Source organism: Nasonia vitripennis, chromosome 4 (genome assembly GCF_009193385.2).
Source record: "Nasonia vitripennis strain AsymCx chromosome 4, Nvit_psr_1.1, whole genome shotgun sequence".
NCBI lineage: Eukaryota > Metazoa > Arthropoda > Insecta > Hymenoptera > Pteromalidae > Nasonia > Nasonia vitripennis.
Genome location: NC_045760.1, coordinates 2,648,073 through 2,670,010, shown reverse-complemented (window position 1 = coordinate 2,670,010; position 21,938 = coordinate 2,648,073). Strand labels below are relative to the sequence as shown.

Below are 21,938 nucleotides of genomic sequence, written 5' to 3'. Positions count from 1 at the left end.
GAGGGGGCATCGCGGTTAAGAGCAATCCGCTGCCTCCCCTGCGAAGTCAGCCATCGGGCGACCCTGCATCAATTCGAAAATGTACCCGCGTGTACGGCGAGATGCAAATGAAAAAATAAAAGTATATATACTAAACCAAAATCTCCTAAAACCATCTACAAGTCAGGCAGGCACTGCACACAAGATGCTAAAATACAACGAAAATATCAAATTCTAAGCACATAAGCCCACACAAAAATCAAAATCAAAATACAAAATTCTAAGCCTGATCTAAATCAATTTACCTAATACGCATATGTTGATGGGCTTAGGTATGCGTCTGCATCAGTTATATATATGGGGCTCATAACGTCAGCGACATTATGCAGTACCACACATGGCAACAATCAACGAAGCGATGCTCATGTTTTGAATTGTTAAAGTTTTAGGAAAATATTGGAAAAAATTATAATACTTTATGTATGCAAACTAAATATAGAGCTTATTATTATTTTGTAATATACAGTAATATCCTAATATGATACATAAATTATTTACAATCTTTTATTTGCGTAAGAAATGAATAGATAGCTTTCAGCACTATCTATAATCTTTTTCGCAATTTTGTCTGGCGAGTTGAGGGAAAAATTGAGAGTTATACTTCTGCCGAAATGGTGCTTGCGAGCGTCCCTCCACTGATTTTCCTTTGGCTGCAAGTAATGCTTGTGCTCTCAGTCTTTCTCGTTTTTCCCTTTCTAATCTTTCTGCTCGTAATTGTTCAATGTTTATACTAGGTGTAGTAGTTTCTTTTTCATGTTTTTCCTTTTTTGATTTCTTGTTTTTTTTATGCTTCTTTTTGTGTTTTTTTCGTGATTTATGCCCATCTTCACTAGAATTATCATCTGATGACTTACACTTCTGCTTTTTGTGACTTTTCCTTTCATTGTCAGTTGAGTCATCTTCTGACAACTTTCGTTTTCGTTTTTCACCAGATTTTTTAGATTCCTTTACATCTAAATTATTTTTACTAGTTTCGATTGTGCTAGATTCAGATTTTACCTTTGGTTTGATTTTATTTTTTATAGAAATTATATTCAAATATCTCTTGACATCTTGCATTGGATCATCAAGAATTTTCTTGTTCGGTTTGATTTCAATGTTTTTTTCTGGATCATTGACACGTTTGGGCAGTTCATTATACCAACTTTTATTAACAGCTTCTTGAAGGCCTTGACCAAGATAAGTTAATAATCCTATTTGTTTCTCATATTTTTCTTGCTCTTCCTTCTTGTCCTTTTCATACTCCTTATTTGTTTTTGTATGGTCAATATTACCTTGCTCTAGCTCTTCAAAGAAATTAATGTGCTTAGAAGAGGATTTTGTACTCTTATCTGGCTCTGGCTCACTTGCAATCGAGTCTGAAGTGGCAGTGCCATTCTTTTTCCTGGATTCGTTCCTTAAAAAATTGAGTCTTGCTTCGCTTTCCTAGGAATAAAAGAATTGTATTAGATTAAAGTGATTTCTTTAAATGCACATTACTTTATAAAGACCTACAGCTTTGTCGATTCGAGCTTGTTCAATCCTTGCTTCCTCTGCAGCTTGTGCTTCATCTCGACGTACTCTGGCAATGTTTTCTTTGGTACGAACGTGCCATCTAAAAGAATAAGAATGCATGACATTAATTACATGTAATGATATTGATTAATTTAGTTGTCTTTAATTAATGATAAACACATACCTCTTTTTTGGTAAAATATTCATGTTGATATAATTTGTTGTTACGTAGGTTAGATTACAAGATCGTGTTGAACAAGATTGTTCTCAGCAGCGTAGTTGGTTAAGCGAGTTAACGCAAACTGATGTTTTATATAGAATAAAATCCATTTAAAACATGAGAAAGTAATTGAATTCCTTTCGGTTACAAATATCGTAAGAACTACATACTTATGTCAACATGCATCCCCATCTGCGACTGTATACCTATATCTGCTGTTTCAGCTCAGCTGATATATGCGAGAACGCAAGAGCAGAAGTGCAATTGCAAGCGCATGCGCATTGTTCTTTTTGCATTTTCGTTCGTTTATCGCGTACTCGCGTGACGTGTCCACCATCATAAGCAAAGTTAGCGTGAAAGATCACGCAATAATTAATTTTTTGAAATACAGAAAATGTGAAATTCGTGGTCATGATTTTATCAGATTTAACGAATATATTCCGAAATTTTCGCAATCTGAAGCTAAGCCTGTTCATTTTTCTTTTGATTTTGGGAACAACAGTTGTTATTGTTGCAAGTGATGGAGAATCTAACCTCCAAGATGACAGCATTACCAAGACAAACTCGGTTGCATCAGATTTTAACGGCAATGCAGCTAAAGACAAGACGAAAAATGAGAATACGAAAAACACAGTTAATGAAACTAGTCAAAATGCGGTGCTACAACCTTCTAAGTCATCAGTAACCACAGATATATCTGCAGCTTTTTCATCGGTTAATGCAGTCAGCAACCAAGCTGTAAATACTGCTACGATTCGATCACTAAGTACATCATCTGTACACAGTATCATTGAAGAGAGTAGTCCGTCTAATTCATCAGTATCAACACAAAGTAGCGATGCGGCTAATATTACAAATACTAGTACAACAACGGTTGTACCACCTGCAGAGCCTGTCTTACCGGACAAAGGTTCTGCTGAAGAAGAGCACAATAGTTCAATGTCTATATTTTTTGTACTTTGCGTCCTTGCAATAGGTATTTTATTAATACACTTGATGCTACAAACTAATTTTCAGTATTTACCAGAATCAGTAGTCATAGTTTTTCTGGGCGGTGCTATAGGAATGATTATTAATTTAATGTCTCACCAAAATATTGCTAATTGGAAGAAAGAAGAGGCTTTTTCTCCTACAGCATTTTTCTTAGTATTACTGCCACCTATCATCTTTGAATCAGGATATAATTTACACAAAGGAAACTTTTTCCAAAATATTGGAAGTATAATGGTTTTTGCTATATTTGGCACAGCTATCTCTGCTTTTGTTATTGGAGCAGGAATTTATCTTTTAGGATTGGCGCAAGTTGCTTACAAATTGAGTTTTGTTGAGAGTTTTGCTTTTGGATCATTGATATCAGCTGTTGACCCCGTAGCTACTGTAGCTATTTTTCATGCTCTCGATGTAGATCCAGTCTTAAATATGTTGGTCTTTGGAGAATCAATATTGAATGATGCTATATCTATTGTCTTAACAACTTCAGTATTGGAATCAAACAGCGCTGCAACAACTGGTGAAGCTATTATTTTATGTTTGAATAGATTCTGCTTAATGTTCTTTGCTTCGGCTGGTATTGGAGTAGTTTTTGCATTGATTAGTGCATTACTTTTAAAACACTTTGATCTTCGTAAAAATCCGTCCTTAGAATTTGGACTTATGCTGGTTTTTACCTATGCACCCTATGTACTAGCTGAAGGAATACAGTTATCAGGTAATTAAAATTTGTTTTTGTACAATCTTTTTGCAGTCTTCCTGTACTCATTGGATTTATTTTTATTTCAGGAATCATGGCAATCCTTTTCAATGGTATTGTGATGTCTCATTACACTCACTTTAATCTTTCAACTGTAACCCAGATAACGATGCAACAAACAATGAGGACTCTAGCCTTCATAGCTGAAACATGTGTGTTTGCCTACTTGGGTCTAGCTTTGTTCAGTTTTCGACACAGGGTATGATTTTTTTATCACCTCAGACAATAATATTTTGCCAATATAATAATCCTTCATTATATACATTTTCAGGTTGAACCAGCATTAGTTATTTGGTCTATAATATTGTGCCTTGTGGGAAGAGCAGCAAATATCTTTCCCTTAGCTTTTCTCGTTAATAGATTTCGGGAGCATCAAATTACAAGGAAAATGATGTTCATAATGTGGTTTAGCGGTTTGCGCGGAGCAATTTCGTATGCTTTATCGCTTCATTTAAACTTTAGCGACGAAACGCGGCATGTAATCATCACAACAACGTTGATCATAGTTCTTTTTACTACGTTAGTTTTTGGCGGATCAACTATGCCGTTATTGAAATTCATGCGCGCTGAGAAGAAGCCAAGAAGTAGTAGACGAAAACGAAGAGAGAAGGAAATTTCACTTAGTAAAACGAGAGAATGGGTATGTAGCATTTTTAGGTGCTATTATGTATTTCAAGAAATAATTAGATTCGTATGTTTGTTAAATGTATTTTTCACTTTATTCTAGGGTCAAGCCATTGATTCTGAGCATCTTTCTGAACTAACTGAAGAAGAAATGGAAGTATCTTTCCTTCAATCTCGGATTCGGGGTTTTGCACGATGGGACCTGAAGTTTTTCATTCCATTTTTTACGCGGCGATTTACACAGCAGGAACTTAAAGATTGCAAATCTCAAATGACAGATTTAACAAATCAATGGTATCAGGCTATTCGTATTAGTCCAGTAGAGTCAGATGATGATGCTACTACCGTGTCTTCAATGCAATTGCAAAACAATGATAATGCATTTGCTGAAAGCCAAAATGGGATGCGAGACACAAAGAAAGAACGTCCTAGTCATGGTTCTATTTTAAGTATCTAGTACTTAACATGTTTGATGGAACTTTGTGTGAGTGCCAAAAGAATTACAGTATATATTGCTTTCTAGTGACAAACAAGTATGACGATTTGAAACGCACACGTTATTTTAAATGATAGTTTGACTACATATTAGTGTGTCTTATTTCAAAGGATCATAATTTAGTATTACCTTTAACAAGAAAGTTATTGTGATTTATTATAGAAACGATTAATTTATCTTCACTTGTTATTTCATTTAATGAAATTCTAATGCTTTCAAGTATTTAATAAAACTTATTGATCGTGAAATGAAATAATCAAAAACTAATGCTGCTGAATTTTATAATTTTATTTTCTCATGCTATTGTCTAAAGAGTCTATTTCTAATAGAATTTTAAAATATTATTGTGATAAAAGAAATATATAACATAATACTTATATTCTCAGAAACAGTTTTTACTACTTCACGATTTTCTAAGCCACGAAAGTTGTGCAAGACTTGTATACGTAAGATGTATATCAATTGTATATATATATAAGAACAATTTTATTAAAAACTCAAAGTTTAATTCTGCTAAAGATTTATTGAACATCTTGTAAAGCTTTGTCTTGTGAAAATGTACTAACATATGTAATTATAATTCAAAGCGGCTGTACTTGTACAATAAAATGTTATGTTTTTGAAATTTCAAAAGAGTTTATACATTTTATTACCTTGACAAAGTTGTACAGAAAAATCGTCTTGAAGGACATCTGCTCGTGAAACTACGGAAGGCATAGGGTTGCGAGAATAAAGGGGTTTAAGAGAAAAAAAATTAAGTATGGGAACAAACCAGTTTCGTAAGCCTTCTATTCATTATACTCGTGTGTGTAATTGAACACAGCTGAAAAGCGGTTAACAAGAACGATTGAGATTTATAAGTATTAGTCTGGTTTGTAGATTCCCGCGTTTTTGGTGATATTTGCGTAGTTTGTATATATAGGTGTATATACTTTGGCGAATAGAAACCTCGTGCATATGGTTGACTTTTGCACACATCATATGTACAATACCTGTATACACACAGAGACCGTCGCGAACGGCGAAACTCGAAAGGATACGAGTTTAGTCTGTGTATGTGCATCGTGTAAGAGTGTGAGTGTGAATTCGCGTGTTTTTAAATCGTAACAGTTTATAAAAGAAAATCGTAGAAAATGTCAGTCGTCCAAAAAACTTTCAAGAAAACGCCTGTTTTCATTGTCGAGCCCCATAATGAGGTAAGTTTGTGCTTTTTAGTGCCCACAAATACAGGTTAGAAGCATTTATTAAATCAGTTAAATCTGCCATTTTTGTTGTCTGTATTATTCATGCAATTTGTTTACAAATCAGTTATTTGCACCGGCATCGATACTCCACATAACCTCAAATACTTGGCAAAAATTTTAACTGTCAAAAAAAAGAATTCAGTTAGAATTTAGGATTATCGAAAGATTAATTACAGACTTTCACAAATATCGAAGATACATTGCAATTTAAGGGGATTACGATTGCCAGCAATCGCAAAAGTCAAATTTACGTTTTAGAGATTTTGAACGCTTTTCTTGGAAAACGGTAGTTCTAAGGATAGGCAGTAGATGTCATGGAGCATTCTGGGCGGGACATTTCCGAGAATTCGAAGCATGGCCAAAAATTGTATTTTTGTTTTGACCTTTATATTTTTGGTCAGTCCCTGAAACAAAATTACAGTTGAAATTTTAGTTCCGTATCAAGAAATGTTGCTTCAATAAGTAGAATCACCTACTAATAATTACAAGACTTGAAGTTTGAGTAAATAATGAAATGCTTTGTTTTATTTAAAGGTTCTACCTTATATTTATCGGTGTATCGGATCCAAACATCTACCATTTGAAGGGAACACTTTCATTCATCTAGATTCACATCCAGATATGCTAGTTCCTAAAGATATGAATGCTGATACCGTCTGGCGGAAAGATGACTTATTTGAGTAAGTTTTTTCTAATTTGAGAATGTAACAAAGATCACGTAATGAAGAAACCTTGACTATGATTAAATTCTAATGAAAAACAACAGGGAAATCAGCATTGAGAACTGGATGCTGCCGGCTGCATACGCTGGTCATTTTACTAATCTCATTTGGGTCAAACCACCATGGGCTCATCAAATGGTTGATGGAGTACGCAATTTCTTGATCGGCAAACATAAAGAAAGTGGATGTATAAGGTAAGTCGAGTTCTAACATTCAATTAAGACATAATATATTACATAATTATTGTATATTTTATATTTATCTATGTTTATTCGATTATTTAGAATTTACTATGCATTCTTACAATGTTGATTTAGTTTAGAGAATAAACTCGAATCTCAAGCCCCCTTTTACATATTATTTTCGATTTGATTCACTATTGCCATTGAAGTATGTACAAAGTGACCAGTACTATAAGCAGTGCCGTAACGTCTAGAAGCAGCTCTTTTCGTTGCGAACGAACGACCTCATTGACGACAGAGAGAATATCCGCCCCGGTATAGTTACGTCGTTTTCTCTCTTCCAACTCGTACAGCTATCCACTACTGGAGCTTCCAGAGGGCAATTGCGACTAGATGAGTGTTAGTCGGCAGCGGTATTACAGAGGCTCGCCTTTTTCAGCGCGTGTTCGCCATGAGACGAAGTAGAAAGAGGGACTACTGGAGCAATTGGAGGTTTTGAAAAAACTAGTCAGAAAAGAGGAATTCACCGCAGTTAATTCGTCGGCACCAAGTCCATACCGCGCACGCACTTTATATAGTCGCGAAGTTTTGCTCCAAAGTTTCACAACCAAGGGTCATATATCGAAAAATGAAACGCTAAGGCTGTATCGGTAGTTGCGGAGATAAGTATAGAGCTTCAACGGGATAATGCGGCGGAGGAGCCGGGAGCGTAATATTAAATACAGAGAGCTGCGCAGTCCCTCAGCGTACTTTAACCGCTCGGACAAAGTTGCTCGGAATAGCTCAGAGTTTACGGCTCAGTAAATGCAGGATGGCGCTACTTTTGAATTCACTTGGGCCACTTACATAGCCGCGCGAGCTTCGAGGAATGAAAATTCAGCGCTTTGCCGCGAACGAGCGGTTTCTGCATTTTTCTCTCGCAGCTCCTCTCTCTCTCTCTCTCTCTATATATACTCCCATAAGCAGGCACGTTGTTCAAGTACATCCGAATTTTGCAATTTCGGAATAAACCATCGAGTATATATACACATACACAGAGGCATATAACGATGAATCGCGAGCTGGAAGGCGGAGCGAGAGAAAAAAAGCGAGTGTACTTTGCGATAATTAAGCGGGCCCGAGCGGGCGGTGCTCTGCGCGCAAAGGGCGTGCCGCCGCCGCTGCAATAACGCAACCTCCCCCACGCAGTCGCGCTACGACCGCCCAACTGCGCGATCTATACGCGTCATGCGCATTATACCTATATATGCGTATAGAAATATATCTCTCGTGCATTTCATTATGTAATCCCGAGATGTAATGATCCTTGTGCCGGCGCCTTTTCCGCCGCGAGCGCACATAACGAGCCGAAATGCTCGGCACTCTTTCCTCTATATGCGTACACGCTCTCCTTCTCGGTACACTTAGCTCGGCGCGACGTGTCCTTCGCGGCTAGCTGTACAATTACAGCCGCGCAATATAAGGACGAGCGAATATGCCCTTATAAAAAGCTATCGGATTTACCCTCGTGGCTCATTTATATTATTTCAAAAATTCGATAAATTCCAGCGGCGAGCAATGCGTTAATTCGCCGCTGCGGCGGCGGAGTCATTCCAAAGATTCGTGTCATCCAGAGCGAGGTTGTAAAAAAAGCTGACGTTGACGGGACGCGCTTTATGGCGCGGCGAAAAATGGCGGAGAGGCTCGCGTTGATCGTCGCTCCTTTTCTGAGCTGCGCGCAATTCTTCTTCTTCTTCTTCTTTGCCGGCTTTTTTTGGTGGTCCGTGAGATTCGTCGATTGCAGAAATAGCGGCTCAATTATCGTTTCGCCGTCGCGCGATATTTACGCGCAGCTCGAGCGGGCCTTTGTCACGGGATTTTCTTGCGCCGTCGGATCCCAGTAGGGGACGACAATTATATATCGAAGGTAATGGAGACGTGTATCTGTCGGACGCTTCAATGCGGGAGATGACGGAAAAAGTGGTGGATTGAAGAGGTGCGCTATGATTGATTGACGGAGATTTTTACGGCTTTGATGCAGTAACGCGTGGTATCGGTTAGGCGGGATAATTAGTCAAAGTACACCAAATTCAGTGAGAGAGACGTTTCACTATAAACTCGACGCGACGCTCTAATTTCCGCCAATTAAATCGTAATGATATTCGCGCATAAATAAGCCGGCGCGTCAAGCTGTCATAGTCGGACGAGCAAAGCCCACCTTCGAGAGAGAGAGAGAGAGAGAGAGAGAGAGAGAGAGAGAGAGAAAAACAACAATTGCACGTTAAAGATAAACACGTTTCTGACTTCTGCTGGCGGCTGAAGCACGTGTGTACAAGAGCGAAAGAGTATAGCTGCCGTCTTCGGTAAAGCGGTAATCTTCCGGCGGCGCAGTAAATTCAAATTTAGCTATAACTCTCCTTCGTACATCTGCGCTCTTTCTCTTTCTGTTCTATACTCGGGGCTGTCGCGGCGGATCTTGCGCGTCTCTTTGATGCGACTAAAAAGCGGTCAGATTTGCTACTCGCCCCGGTGACACGGCGTACTTTTCCTGCCCGCTACTCCGAGCGACGTGGATTTATCGTCCGCTACTCGATCGTCGACGTGTCTCTACCTACCGTAAAGTAGGTCATATATCTCGAGCTTTGCAACGTCGGCGACCAGAACTGCACTGAAGTCACTCGCGGCAGATATACGCCATATGTATTATAAGCGCGTTCTGCTGCTGCTGCTGCTGCTTCTGCCTGTCGCTGTCTGTCTGTCTTCGCACAAAGAGCGGAAATTAAAGGGAAGAAACGCGTGTCGCGTGGACGAAGGAAGATGCGCGCGATGGTAAATCGAAATCTTTGTTCGCGTTCGTAAATTCTTGGATTGCTTTTGTGCACTTTGTTCTTGCACCGTCGTTCGGATTTGCACGGCCGTGAAGCTGCTACTGCGGCGCTTTCTTCTTCTACTTACATCTCGCGTAACGTTTTTAACGAGCAAAATATTTTAGATCCAATGCAAAGTTAGCGGACTCGTTAATTAAACGCACACGACAACCCTTTGCTTTAGAGAGACACAAAGCAAGGCTTTTTTCTGCAGGTACTTAGAAGTGAAACGCGAATTTCTTTGTTCCTCCATCGCGCTTACGATATACACACACCCACGCAGCGGTAGTAGAGACTAGACACACGCGTGTAGGCACCTTTCAAGGCCGTGTTTCAACGTCTTTAATCCAACGGCGACGACGCGACTCTGGCGAGCGCACACATGTGCGGAACAACAATGCCGAGAGCAGTTGCTTTCGTCAAACGTACTCCTTCGTGCTCGAGCCCTCCTTCGCTTTGGTTTGCTTTTTTTTTCTGCGCGCTTCTCTTGTTACCGGCTCTTCACGGATTTCTCGGCATTTTGTTTGTCAAAGGGTGCGCTGGAGTGAAGAAAAATAGACCTACAGTTTGTTATTTTTCCGTTATTTTAAATTCGCGATACGTGCTTCGAAAAAGAATTATCGCGCGCGAGCTGATATTCGTAGCTAAGAAAGCGGTTTTCTACAGTTTTTTTTTTCGCGTGACGCGTAGATTACTTGAGTGAGCTCGAATATTTTTAGAAATTTAATGATATCCCTGTAAACATTTAAAAATGCGCGAACTCTCATCAGAGAAAGGGCTGCCGCGTGAAAGCGCCGAGCTTTTTACACGAGTAAAGGGTATAGCGAAAAAGCATAGCGTAAAGCAAGAATAGCTCGTTTCCATGGAGCCAGCTGAATCTTTGGGGAAAAAACGCGATTCTCCGCAGCAGAGCCGCCACACAGCATCGCGCATAGAGAGAGAGAGAGAGAGAGAGAGAAAGAGGCGCCATTTCGCCGGGCGTATACGTATATATCAGCAGCAGGGCGAGTTTCACGAGATCGTGTGCCCGGCAACACCCGGGGGTTGCTAGGCGAGCTCGTTGCCGTCGCCATGACGACCGAAGCTGCTCTGCCGCCGACGCGGATTAACATTTTCGCGAGAGTAATCCTGAAAGAAAATCCCTCCCTCCTGCGCGCCTATATAGTGTGTACAGCCCCGACGTTCCTGGGCTCGCTAGAGAGCACCTTTTCTCTCTCTCTCTCTCTCCCTTTTTTTTTATTTTCCACCCTCCTTGCTTGCGCCGCCGTCACTCTTTACCTTGCACTCTAGAGCGCTGCTGCAGTGGCTATGGATTTTTTTCGCTTGACGGCTCTCTCGGCCACTCGAGACCGACGCGACGCCGAAATTTCGTTTGAGGCTGTGCGCGCCTGCACTCCCTCTTTTCTCTCTGCTTTTCAATTCTTTTTTACGTCTAGCAGCCTCGCCGTCGGGGCTCTTTGAGCCTACGCAGCCTTTGCTCCTGCTGTGCGCGCGCGCGCGCGCGCGCGAATCTACCCACCCGCGCGTCAATTAGTAAAATTATTATTTTTTTTTGCCTGAGAGAGCGTCGCGGATTTTATTAATTGTTCGCGCGTAAGAACCACCCTCCTCCTCCGTCGTAATTACTCGGCGATAAATTATCTTTATTAAAGCGCTATTCGAAGCGTGTAATTTTATTTATCCTTTATGGCACATCTAGGGAATAATGCGCCATAACGTTCATTTTTTATTTCGCGTCGTGAATATTTTTCAATTTCGAATCAAGCTAAGCTTGTAATTTCAGAATCCAGTGGCTGGTATCGCGAGAATCTAAATCTTCCAATGAAAACCCATCGGTTGTCAGTTAATCTCGCTGGTAACACGCCCACAATATCGGAAAAAAGTGCAGGTCAGTTTGCCACAGACTCGAACGATCCGTCTTTCATCGCGAAATCACTCCAGCGAATAAACGGCAAAATTGGAAATTTTTCAAAGCCGTTAAACCAAGTCTGGCCGCTGTATAAATGCAGGAGCGAGTAATCAGCATTAGTGCTTGCAAAGCCGAAGCACATCTCAATGCAGTAAGGGGCAGGCTGTTGCTAGGGGGATATATAAAGCAGAGAGGAGCCGAGCGCTGCAGAAGTCTCTCGCGACAAGGGCAGAGGTCGTCGGGGTCGTTGGGGTCGAGCTCCACCCCCTCCAAGCGATCAGGCAGAGGGAAAGAGGTGCGCGCTCGCGTATAACGAGCCCCCCGGCTACAGATAGGGAGGCTGAAACTGCAGCAGCAGCGGTACGAGTCCTTCGGCGTGTTTGTCGATTCCTTTTCAAGGGGGTGGGAGAGGGTTAAAGCTCGCGGGGTAAAAGCTCTTTCATCTCCGATGCTGTGTAGCGCAGTTGTTTCAAGTGGCTGGCGCGGAAAAGGAGTAGAGAGAGAGAGAGAGAGAGAACGCGGCCATGTTCCCTGCTGCCGCTGTATACGAGAGTCCGCTGCTGGGTGTGGTGCAGGCTACACCCCCGACGCGCGTCTCCATGACTACGCAACCGCCGCCCATATCCGGAAGCCTACGCGCGATGTACGCAATTAATCAGAGGCTCTCTAGCTTTTGCTTTCAGGCATACGCACCTTTTTTCCGCGCCGCTATACGTAGGACCTCATTAGGCCGTCGCGACGACGTGCAGTATATAATATTGCTCTGCGCGCGGGGCGACTCTCGAGATCTGTAAATTGAAAGACACCGGCGTTGCTATTCTTGACTTCGGCGTTTTAAAAATGAAACAGCTTTTCGCTGCATAAGAATAAAGCTCCGTTAGCGCCGGCGAGCTGTATAATGCTCTGTGGTGTATAAGCAACCGGTTTCCGCTCGGCGGAATTGATTTTCGTTCATAGATCATCGGCGGCGACAGTAGCAATAGCCCCTGGGCCCGCGGGGAGAGTATGCGCATAAATCACCCGCGCTCTCGCTCGCTGGCCCGGCTTTCGTCCGTTCAATTAAAATGTAAATCAAGAGCTGGGCCGTGCGCTATGCGCCAAGGTATCTCGCTTATTATATATATATATATATATATATATATATATATATATATATATATATATATATATATATATATATATATATATATACCCTATAATAGCCGCGCGTATACGCGTAATACGATCGAAGATTCGCGTATATCCGTAGTTTTCTTCTGAGATAATGGCATAGAATGACTAATTCCGTGTACTATATGCGTACGCCGGAGAGGAAAGTAGAAAACGCGTTTTTACGCGCGCTGCAGACGGGGCATAACTCAGACAAATGAAGCGCGCGCGCGTTTGAACGTTAGCATATTTTCTATGTACACAGGCGCGAGAAAAGCGCGACGCGACTTTCCAAAGCTCGAGAGCGTGCGGGGCCGCGCACGCAATCATTATAACTCTTCGCAAGCGGCTCGCTGTGCGTGTAATATGCGATACGCATATAGGTGCTTTTGCTTTTGGATTCGAGAATCTCGGCAGGTAGATATGTAAGGGAATAATTCACGGCGCTCGACTCGCGCAGCCTTTCAGCGAGTGCAGTCCCTCTCTTATTCTCTCGAATCAAAGTCACGATTGCTGTTGAAGTTCTGTGCCTGCGCGGCGGTAATACTTCTCGGCGATCAGTCGCGGGCCGATTCTATGGGCTCATTAAAATAAAATACGAGTCATCAGCGTCATCGCGCTCGCTACCATAAAGCATTTTTCATAGTCCCTTGTATTATTTATTCTCTCGCTAAATGCGCCACTATAAATAACCCGAGCGGCCCATAAAGCCTCTTTAGTTTGGCGTTTTATTGGCCCCGGATGAATAAATTAAATGCACTTATATGTACCTTTTCCTTCGCTCCTCGGTTTACCTACCGCGATACGTTCGTACAGAGAACCCTGAGCATTTTTTTTTTTTTTTTTTTTTTTTACTTTTTTGTGCTCCAAGCCGTAACCGCCTCGCTCGTCGAAATCGGCAAACAATTATTAGCTGGCACGCTCGAGTAGCTCGTTCTCGGCTTGTTCCGTAGCATCAGAGTCCGAGAAAGTCATTTTCACGCAGGTTTGTCCTGCTCATGGTTCATTCAGCCGTCTAATGGCTCTCTTTCTCTTCTTCGCTCTCTTTATTCCCTCCCCCTCGCGTATACTTCTTATTTCTCCCGGTACTTTGCTCCCTTGCTTCTACTCACCAGCTTGTAGCGAAAGAGAGAGAGAGAGAGAGAGAGAGAGAGAGAGAGAGAGAGTGAGCGCGATTATTTTTGCAAGTTCTCGCACAATGAGCGATCTTTAGCCGGCAGCTCGCGCATTGTTCCCGCGGCGGCGCGCAATTCACCGTCGCGCTTTGTGCCGCCGAATCGAGAGAGTGAGCGAGTGTAGCGCATGTGTGTGTATGTATGTGATACCGGCTGCAGCCGGTCTGTCTTTATTATTATTGCTGACCTATTCCTTTGTCGTATGCAAAGTTCGAGTTTCGAGTAGATAAGCATTATTTTCGAAATTATAATTTTCGCGGTTCTCACGTCGGCTGTCACGTTGATTCCGAGTCGAGAGCTGATTGCAAGGCTTCTTATGTAGAGGCAGCTGCTGCGGTTAGATGATTCATTTTTCAGAGATAATATTCATGTAATTAAAAGCTGCACAGGACGCGTGACTCATACGCGCTCGCGTATATTTTATCCTCGGGACAGCAAGTGCCGTGTGAGTGTGTGTTCGGATAATCGCATTATGTTACACGCCGATCACATAAGCGCACGTATTTTCGAAAATTCGCGTTACTCTTTCGCAGCTTTACGTCGTCCGCGAGACACAGAGAATGCGGAAACGCGAGCTCTTTGATAGTTTTCAAAGCCACGCGTGCCTCGAGGAAAAACTTGCGTTATACCGTTTGGAATGTCTTTTCTCGCGGCTCTGCAGTAATCCGCGAGTCCATTATAATTTATAAAATCCGATCACTTCATAGTGGCTTTTATCGCCTCTCCTACATTCGTCCTCGAAATTCTTGGGCCAATCGGTGCTCTCGTGCATGAGTAACAAGACCGATGATGGCGGAATTCCAAATCCCGGAAATCGTCTTTGTTCTCTGCTGAGATGCGTGTGACGTTTACATACAGCCGCGACATCATCATCGTCCTCGCCTTGACAACCGGATTAACCGGCGATCGTTTCCACAACGACTCGCATCCATTGTCTCTCGGAAAACTCGCCAGTGGATAATGCCGCGTTTAGTCAGACGACCCGAGTCGAGGCATAATCAGAAATGAGTGACTTCGTCATCGTTACGCAATAATAATCCTATAGTAGACGCGAAGAAAATTCCAGAGTTTTTCTTCCGCGCAGTGCACATACGCACACATCCATCGCAGCGGCATTACACACTGCGCCGGATGGCAATTACGTTGAAAATATCTGGTACTTTTTGCGCCTAGCGCGATCGCGGAACAGGCTTGGCTCTCTCTCTCTCTTTCTTGGGCTATAAATAGATACGCGTGTAAAGCGAGCCCTAATGAGCCTTTTCGCCGGAAAGTATAGCGTAACCGCAATCGACGAGATTGAGAGAGGGAGAGGCTGCGCGCGGTCGTTCGGCTGGACTCGATAATAAATAAATTCTCTACTACTCGCGAGAGAGAGAGAGAGAGAGCTGTCGCGATTTCATTATTCAACCGACGAGGGAGATTAGGCCGCTCGTTAAAGTCGATGCCGGAGACACGAGCGATAAATAAATATATATATATATATAAACATGTGTTTATATGCGGAAATTCTCGGCAACGGCTTTTGTGTGATAGATGCGAATTGACCGACTCCGCTAACACTGATTCTTTCTCCGATGTCGATACGCTGTTCCGTAAATCACTCTAATAAGGCTCTAATTTTCAGCGGATTTTATTCCTTCATCTCCCGCAATGACACTGTTAAGGCCGGAAATCGCGTCGCGGGACGCGAAATGACAAACGAAGGATACTGCGCCCTCTCTCGATGCAAAGCTGATTATATATCTCGCGTATACATTATAAATTCAGATATTGCGCCAGGGGAACATTTATATCTCGGCTTGTACGCGAATAGTTTTATTACACCCGCTCGTAATCTCGGCTGCGTGTATACCTGATCCATACGAGAAACGGCGACGATAACTCACATCCGGCTTATTAATTAGATGAGAGCTAGTAAATAGCTTCCGCAATTATCGAAATCGCCGCGTGGCTAATTGAAAAGCTCGACGCTATAACAAATTGCCGGGGCTCCTCGTAACTAGGAAATTTCTCGCGGCTCTGGAAAAAATGCGAGCCCAGCGGCGATTTATACAAGAGAGAGAGAGAGAGAGAGAGAAAGATGCGCCGGAGAGAGCTTCGCAAATCACGCGCGACGCGCGTAAATCCCGCGCGTTAAGCAATATCGTGTTCGCGCGCATTAAACAAGCTCGTAAAGTCGAAATCGTGGGTGGCATACGCTTGCGCTCACCTGCAGCTGATGCCGCACCTCCGCACTTTTTTTCCAAGCTCGCGTATGCGCGAGTTTTTTTGCCGAAGGAGAGGCTGCGCTCGACTAATGACTTCTAAGCGACGCGTCGCGCATGTGTAAATAGGAGAGTACACCGCGCGGCCTTGATTTACGCGCGCTGCGGCTGATATGACGGACCGTCTAGTGAGTTTCGCTGCGTTAACAAGTTGTTATAGGCGACGACGTGGTTGCTTTTCCGCGAGATCAACGAATATCGACAAAAATTGGAGAATTTCAATTTGACCGCGGAACTGCATAACTGTTCGATCGGCGGCTTCTCTCTCTCTCTCTCCCTCTTTCTCGAGCGAGGGTAATCGATACACAGACAGAACGACATAGTTGTTTAATTGGCGGCAACTCGCTGCCGCCAGGGTCCAGGTTAAATTTTAATCGGTAGCAGCAGCTCAGCAGCGGTAGCGATGCGCCGCGAGAGATTAAGCCCCGCGCGTAATTAAGCACTTGTCAAAGGATGATGGGTAGCCGCCGAGTCGCGCATCGCGATGAGAATGAAATTTTAAGGGGGCCAATTATCCCCGAGTCACTTATTATATGCAAATCGCTCGCGGGGCGCTCGGATATTTATTTTTTCTTTCTCCGATCAATTGCAGCCACCAACTCTCTTGTGTACAGGTGAATTTATGGGCAGCCCAGCTATAGACGCGCAAAAGCGCTGCATAATGGCACACGACATTAGGCTACGGTATACAACTGTGCGGCGCGTGGGCGAGAGCGCCTGCAGCAGCCGTAAATGCGTCAGCTGCTCTCGCGAGGTGTTGCTCCGCGTCGGGGATAAGCATCGATGCATTAGCGAAGATGACTTCATTCTCGGCTACGGCAGCCTATCGCCGCGGATCTCTTGTTCTCTCTCGAGCTGCAGCGCGAGTGTAACTCGCTCCCCAGTATAGAGCCCTCGGCGATGAGGATGACGACGTCCAAGTATAATACCTTGTGTGTATGCGCTCTTTCTCGTAATGACCAGAGAGAGAGAGAGAGAGAGAGAGAGGGACGGGCGGCAATGATAATGGTAATAATCGAGCGATGACGCGCCTCTGCGTATTATGTATAGAGAGCCGCTGCAGCACACATTGTTCGTAACTCGTAACTCTTAACTGGTAATTCGTGTGCGCGCACGCGTATGCACCGCAGCCTTGACGCGCCTTCTTCTTCTTCTTCTTCTTCTTCTTCTTCTGCTTCTCTCTTCGCTTATTTGCGGCTCGTTCGGTTTTATTGCCGCACGCGCGCGCGGGGCACAGCTCGCGGGCTCCGCCGGATTATTGATTTAGAGCTCGCTTATTTCGCGGAGAGCGAGCGCGCCGCGCACGATTGATTGCGCGAATCTTAATGCGGGAATCTTTATTACGGGTTTGCAGCGCCGCTGCATATGGCTCTAGGCTCTGTGTACACAGGAAACGAGTATTGCGCTGCGTGAATAATGCCCCCTCGTTATCGGCACTTTCGCGCGCGGTCCGCGATTTTTAGAATTTCTAGCTTACAATGCGTAGATAAGGGAGTTTTTTTATCGGCGGTCCTGCGTACGCGGTAGAAAATCGATACAAGGGAACTGCTTTATCCGCGGACAACAAAAGTGAAAGGGCTTTTGGGCTCGATCGCTTTCTTCGGCTCGAGCGCTGCCGGCGCTGAATTCGACGGGCGCCGCTGCTTGGTGCTTCCCTCTGCGGCGCTTTTCGGAACCAGTCCGCTGCTCTCCTTAGACGTGCGCTGTATTCCGACGGTCTATGCGACGTCGTACGGATCTATTCCGTTCTCGGAAGAGGAGCCGTGCTGCAGTGCGAAAACTGCGGGGTGAGGGAGAGGAACATGCGGTTTACGCGATGCAACCGTCGTACGTACGATGGTCCTTTGTTTAATTGCGCTATATGTACGAGTATATAGTACGGGGACGGCTCTTCTCTCTTTCTCTTTCCGCGGTAATTATTAGCTACATAACGGCTCGTGTACCCCCTCGCTCGTAGCTTTTTGTTCTAAGTCTCTATGGCAACATTCGCTGCAGCGCACATGCTGCTCCTTCAGACGTCCGCATGTGCGCGAAATTGACGAGTGTGTGTGTGTGTGTGTGTGTGTGTGTGTACGCGCATGTACACACGGACTGTATTGTTGCCATTAGCTCGCCATTAATGGCACTTCACTCGCGTGTTCTCTCAACCCTTCGTCGTCGTATTTTTTTTCTTTTTCACGTTGTCGAGTGCCTTCTGACGCGCTAGACCGTACACATTGTTTAGTGCCATGTATAGCCTCTCAGAGTCTGGTCTGCAATGCGCGGGGCTGTTCGAAAGGAAAAATATGTATATTTCTCGAAACTAGCCGAGATTTACGTCGAGAGCGGGGCAAAAGATCGGAATCTCTCTCGGCCTGTCAGATGTATGCGCTGTACAACGGCGGCACGGGCTCTGAGAGTCGAATCTCCAAACGATCTCGGGCAATTTTCGGCCGCAAATTTTCGAGCTCGCATAATATATCGGGACGAGCCAGTCACTCTCTTATCAGTTGCGCATCGTGTGCGTTGCGCGCGAAGATGCACGGCTTCGGGGGGATAAATTTCGCGAGATTACGATCTTTGTAACGTTTCCCTTCGGCGAGAGGATCATTATAATCATTACCGCAGCGGCAGCGCAGAAGCGCTCTCTTATCAGCATTACAGACACACACGCGCGCGCGCGCGAATTATTCCGTTTCGAGTGCGGCCGAAATGTTTACGATTCGATACACTTGCCTGCCTGGACCCGAAGATCTTAACGAGGATCTTCCGAGGCTAGAAACGTCGTTTTTTCGGCCTAATGAGATGCCGTTATAATTTCTCGGAGCCTGTACCGTCGCACTCGCTGCAGGTATACGAGAGGCGCTTCTGTCACGCGCCGCGCCGGGACTAATGCGTTTAAAGTATGCACCGCGGAGGTACGCGCGCAGGTATACGCACTGATTAGCATTAGTTTTTTTTCCGTGCGCGGCTCGAACTGCATGGAAATGCATTCGGAGACGGTTATGTATACACACGTGGGGTCTGCGCGGCGGCGCACCTTTTTTTTCTCTCACCACCTCTTTACCTTCTTTCCCACAAGCGTACGTATACAAAGCTCCGAGAGAGAGAGAGAGAGAGAGGCCGATTAGCATATGCAGAAAACTCCCCGAGAGACGAATCTGCATTTTTCATATTTATTTATAGCCGGCATCGCTCGCGCCCCGCAGTTTTTCCCAAGCTCTCGTATTTGCACACACGCAGCAGTAGGTACAACCTATATACAGTACATAACGAGTGAAAATCCGACGAATCCACACAGAGAGGCGTCGGCCTGATGATGCGCGTGTGGCGCAACTTTATTTACGAGCCATCTCTCTCTCTCTCTCTCTCTCTCTCTCGAAGAGCTTTCCTCCGCGAACAATGGATCCTCGCAAACAAGCCGTCTCTCTTATACCTACCTGCTGTACGCGCACGTACACGCGAGGCGCACCTCATCCTAGAGGCGTCTTCTCATCCTCCGTCGAGGTCAAGCGTCCGCGGCGAGGTTTTTTCCCCGCGTTTTTCGACGAGCCGAGAGCGTGTACAGCAGCCTATTGAAAGCCGGCATTAATAGCCGTCTCGCGAGCGGCCGAATGAGCTTTTGATTATCATGCGCGAGCGAGCGAGTCCCGTCGCGGGCAAACAGTGATTACGAGCGACTGCGAGCGCGAAGACGACGCGTCGCATCATCGCAGAGTATAGGGCTGCTTTTCGGATGTTATACTCGAGAGCAGCGGCAGTTTACCGCGTGTAAAATTAAACTTCCATTAGAGCCGCTGTACACTGCAATTATATGAAGAGGCGAAGCTTTATTGCGCAATAATTGATCGACTGCAGACTCTCTCTCGCGCGCGCGCGCCGGAGAGATGTTACATTAACCGCGATAAGATGCAGCCTAACGCTTCTCCTTCGCTAATGCCGCTTGTGCGTGAGTCACTCGCTTCGAGAGATTCCGCCACGGCTGTATATAATCGTAAATAACTCGCGCGTACTTTTTAAACCTCGAAAAAAAGAGCCGAGGGATAATTTTTCCAACTAGCGCGCGCTGCACTCTAGGCAAATGAGGTGCGAGCAGCAGCAGCAGCAGCAGCAGCAGGCAGGGCATATGGCGAGCGCGGCGAAAGGGTTGGAGCGAGCTATAAAGTCCGGAAGTTTTTAATTTTTCGAGCGATTCGAGGGCTGGCTGGGGCCTCCTTTCACGTGCGCGCGTAATTACCGCTCTCCAAATCAAACATAATAGGCCAACAGGTATAGCCGATCGCGCGCGGCTTTCGATACTCGTGCACACGGCTCTCGCGAATCCGCGGCGCCGTGGTCGTCGTCCTGGCCCCCGTAATTCGAAACGTAACTCTTGCAGCGATCGCCTGCACTCGCTCTCTCTCTCTCTCTCTCTCTCTCTCTCTCTCTCTCTCTCTCTCTCTCTCTCTCGCTCTCAAGAGTCTATATACAAGCGGCGCTGTGGGCGTGTGTGTATCCCCCTCGAGAAACGTCCGTCACGAACGCCCACGTATACGCGCGCGGCTCTCTGGGAAAATACGTTTACGGCAGTTATTTGCGAGAGAAAATTGCCTTTCCGATATGTTTTACGTTAAATCGCGCTCGCTCTCGATTCCCCGCGTACTACGAGAAACGGCTAATCCGCAGCGCGCTCGCGTTTGTTATACGATCGCGCGACATGCGATAACACCCTCCTCTCTCTCTCTCTCTCTCTCTGCGTGTATAGAAGCGGAAATAGATTGCACAGGCCGGTTAATTAAGCGGCTAATGCATAGGCCGCGCGCTGCCGCCGGTAAATTACTTAATATTATTGGCGCGCGATTATTAATTTCCGTTCCTCGCTCGCGGAGGGAGGGAGGGGGGATAGATGCGCGCAAGGTGCAATAATGCGTGAGCGCGAGGTCCGTGAACCTGCGCCGCTCGCGGAGTGCATTAAAGGGCACACGAGAGAGCTGCAACCGCGAGGATCTCTCTCTCTCTCTCTCTCTCTCTCTCGGCGAGGACGACGGGACCGCTTCCGCCCCCCTCGGCGCGCGACTGCATCAGAAGAAAAGAGAGGCGAAATAACAACCGGTTCTCTCTCTCTCTCGGCCGGCCGCTCGGCCGCCGCATCTCCTGCACGTCGGCGCACGTAAACATTTAATTTAGGGAGCCGCACACGTACGCCGCGAAACCTGCTCGACTCCGCTCGCCGATCGTCGTGCGAGTGCTCCGTGGCTCTTTCGGCTTATCGCTCGAGAATCGGCCGGAAAATTCGCGAACGCACGCGTGATTAGTGCGTGATGCAGACTCGGCGGAGAGAGAAGAGAGAGAGATAGGGGCGAGCGAGCCCCCCTTTTCGCATGCCGGGGCGAGAGGGGCGAGCCGCTGTATACTCGGCGGCGAGCGAGGGGGAGGCTGCTGGCAAGGGTGGAGAAGCAAATTAATACGGGCGGGCAAGCGGGCCCCGCTAACGAACGAAGCGACGCGACGACGAGCTGCGCTACTCTCTCTCTCTCTCTCTCTCTCTACTCTCGCGCGGCGAGCGAGTCTAGTGCCGACCGCCGGACGCCGCCGACCTTCTCTCCAGACTTCAGCGCTCTGCTCCTATTTTTCTGCTTTGCCTTCCTCAATTTCTGTGTGATTCGATCGCGAGCAGAGCGACGCACACACGCACGTCGCCGTCGACTGGACTCCGAGAGCCCGGGTGTGCGCCGTTGTAGACCGTCGCCGCTTCGCGAGCGGAGCGTGCGCGTCGCCGGCCATCTTTGCCGCCGCTGCAGCCTTCTTCATCGATTTCCCCGAGTTCTCCAAGGCATCTCGCTCTGTGCTGGATTATATATACACA

General features: G+C 45.5%; 3 protein-coding genes across 4 annotated transcripts in view; 2 read left to right on the top strand and 1 right to left on the bottom strand.

Annotated features, from left to right (window-relative positions):
- Positions 1-460: 460 nt before the first annotated feature.
- LOC100120835 (leukocyte receptor cluster member 1 homolog) lies at positions 461-2,035 on the bottom strand. Of its 2 annotated transcripts, XM_008213182.2 has the most exons (4): positions 1,924-2,035; positions 1,718-1,835; positions 1,534-1,633; positions 461-1,464 (listed from the first exon to the last, which is right to left on the bottom strand). In XM_008213182.2, exons 2-4 carry the CDS (start codon positions 1,738-1,740, stop codon positions 580-582), a joined length of 1,008 nt encoding a protein of 335 aa, XP_008211404.1. In that variant the 5' UTR covers positions 1,741-1,835; positions 1,924-2,035; the 3' UTR covers positions 461-579. The 2 variants fall into 2 exon arrangements, with proteins under 2 accessions (XP_008211404.1, XP_001604434.2); XM_001604384.5 differs by having other exon boundaries at positions 1,718-2,010.
- Positions 2,036-2,041: 6 nt separating this feature from the next.
- LOC100120863 (sodium/hydrogen exchanger 8) lies at positions 2,042-5,249 on the top strand. The gene is made up of 4 exons (XM_001604407.6): positions 2,042-3,461; positions 3,533-3,702; positions 3,775-4,143; positions 4,231-5,249. Exons 1-4 carry the CDS (start codon positions 2,165-2,167, stop codon positions 4,582-4,584), a joined length of 2,190 nt encoding a protein of 729 aa, XP_001604457.2. The 5' UTR covers positions 2,042-2,164; the 3' UTR covers positions 4,585-5,249.
- A 244-nt stretch (positions 5,250-5,493) lies between these two features.
- LOC100120884 (UPF0489 protein C5orf22 homolog) overlaps positions 5,494-21,938 on the top strand; it is a 178,310-nt gene continuing 161,865 nt past the window's right edge. Inside the window, exons 1-3 of the mRNA XM_001604426.6 lie at positions 5,494-5,819; positions 6,402-6,547; positions 6,634-6,783. Coding sequence (XP_001604476.1) covers positions 5,757-5,819; positions 6,402-6,547; positions 6,634-6,783 — 359 coding nt within the window. The 5' untranslated portion in view covers positions 5,494-5,756. The remainder of the gene's footprint in view (positions 5,820-6,401; positions 6,548-6,633; positions 6,784-21,938) is intronic.

What these genes read in the sequence shown, in the direction of transcription:
- LOC100120863 (XM_001604407.6), top strand. Translation starts at nt 2,165, where the DNA reads ATGATTTTATCAGATTTAACGAATATATTCCGAAATTTTCGCAATCTG. An exon ending in TGTTCAGTTTTCGACACAGG is followed by an intron (nt 3,703 to 3,774) that starts GTATGATTTTTT and finishes ATACATTTTCAG; the next exon opens with GTTGAACCAGCATTAGTTAT. An exon ending in TTAGTAAAACGAGAGAATGG is followed by an intron (nt 4,144 to 4,230) that starts GTATGTAGCATT and finishes ACTTTATTCTAG; the next exon opens with GGTCAAGCCATTGATTCTGA.
- LOC100120835 (XM_008213182.2), bottom strand. Translation starts at nt 1,740, where the DNA reads ATGAATATTTTACCAAAAAAGAG. An exon ending in AATATTTTACCAAAAAAGAG is followed by an intron (nt 1,634 to 1,717) that starts GTATGTGTTTAT and finishes TTATTCTTTTAG; the next exon opens with ATGGCACGTTCGTACCAAAG. An exon ending in AAGCTCGAATCGACAAAGCT is followed by an intron (nt 1,465 to 1,533) that starts GTAGGTCTTTAT and finishes TTTTATTCCTAG; the next exon opens with GAAAGCGAAGCAAGACTCAA.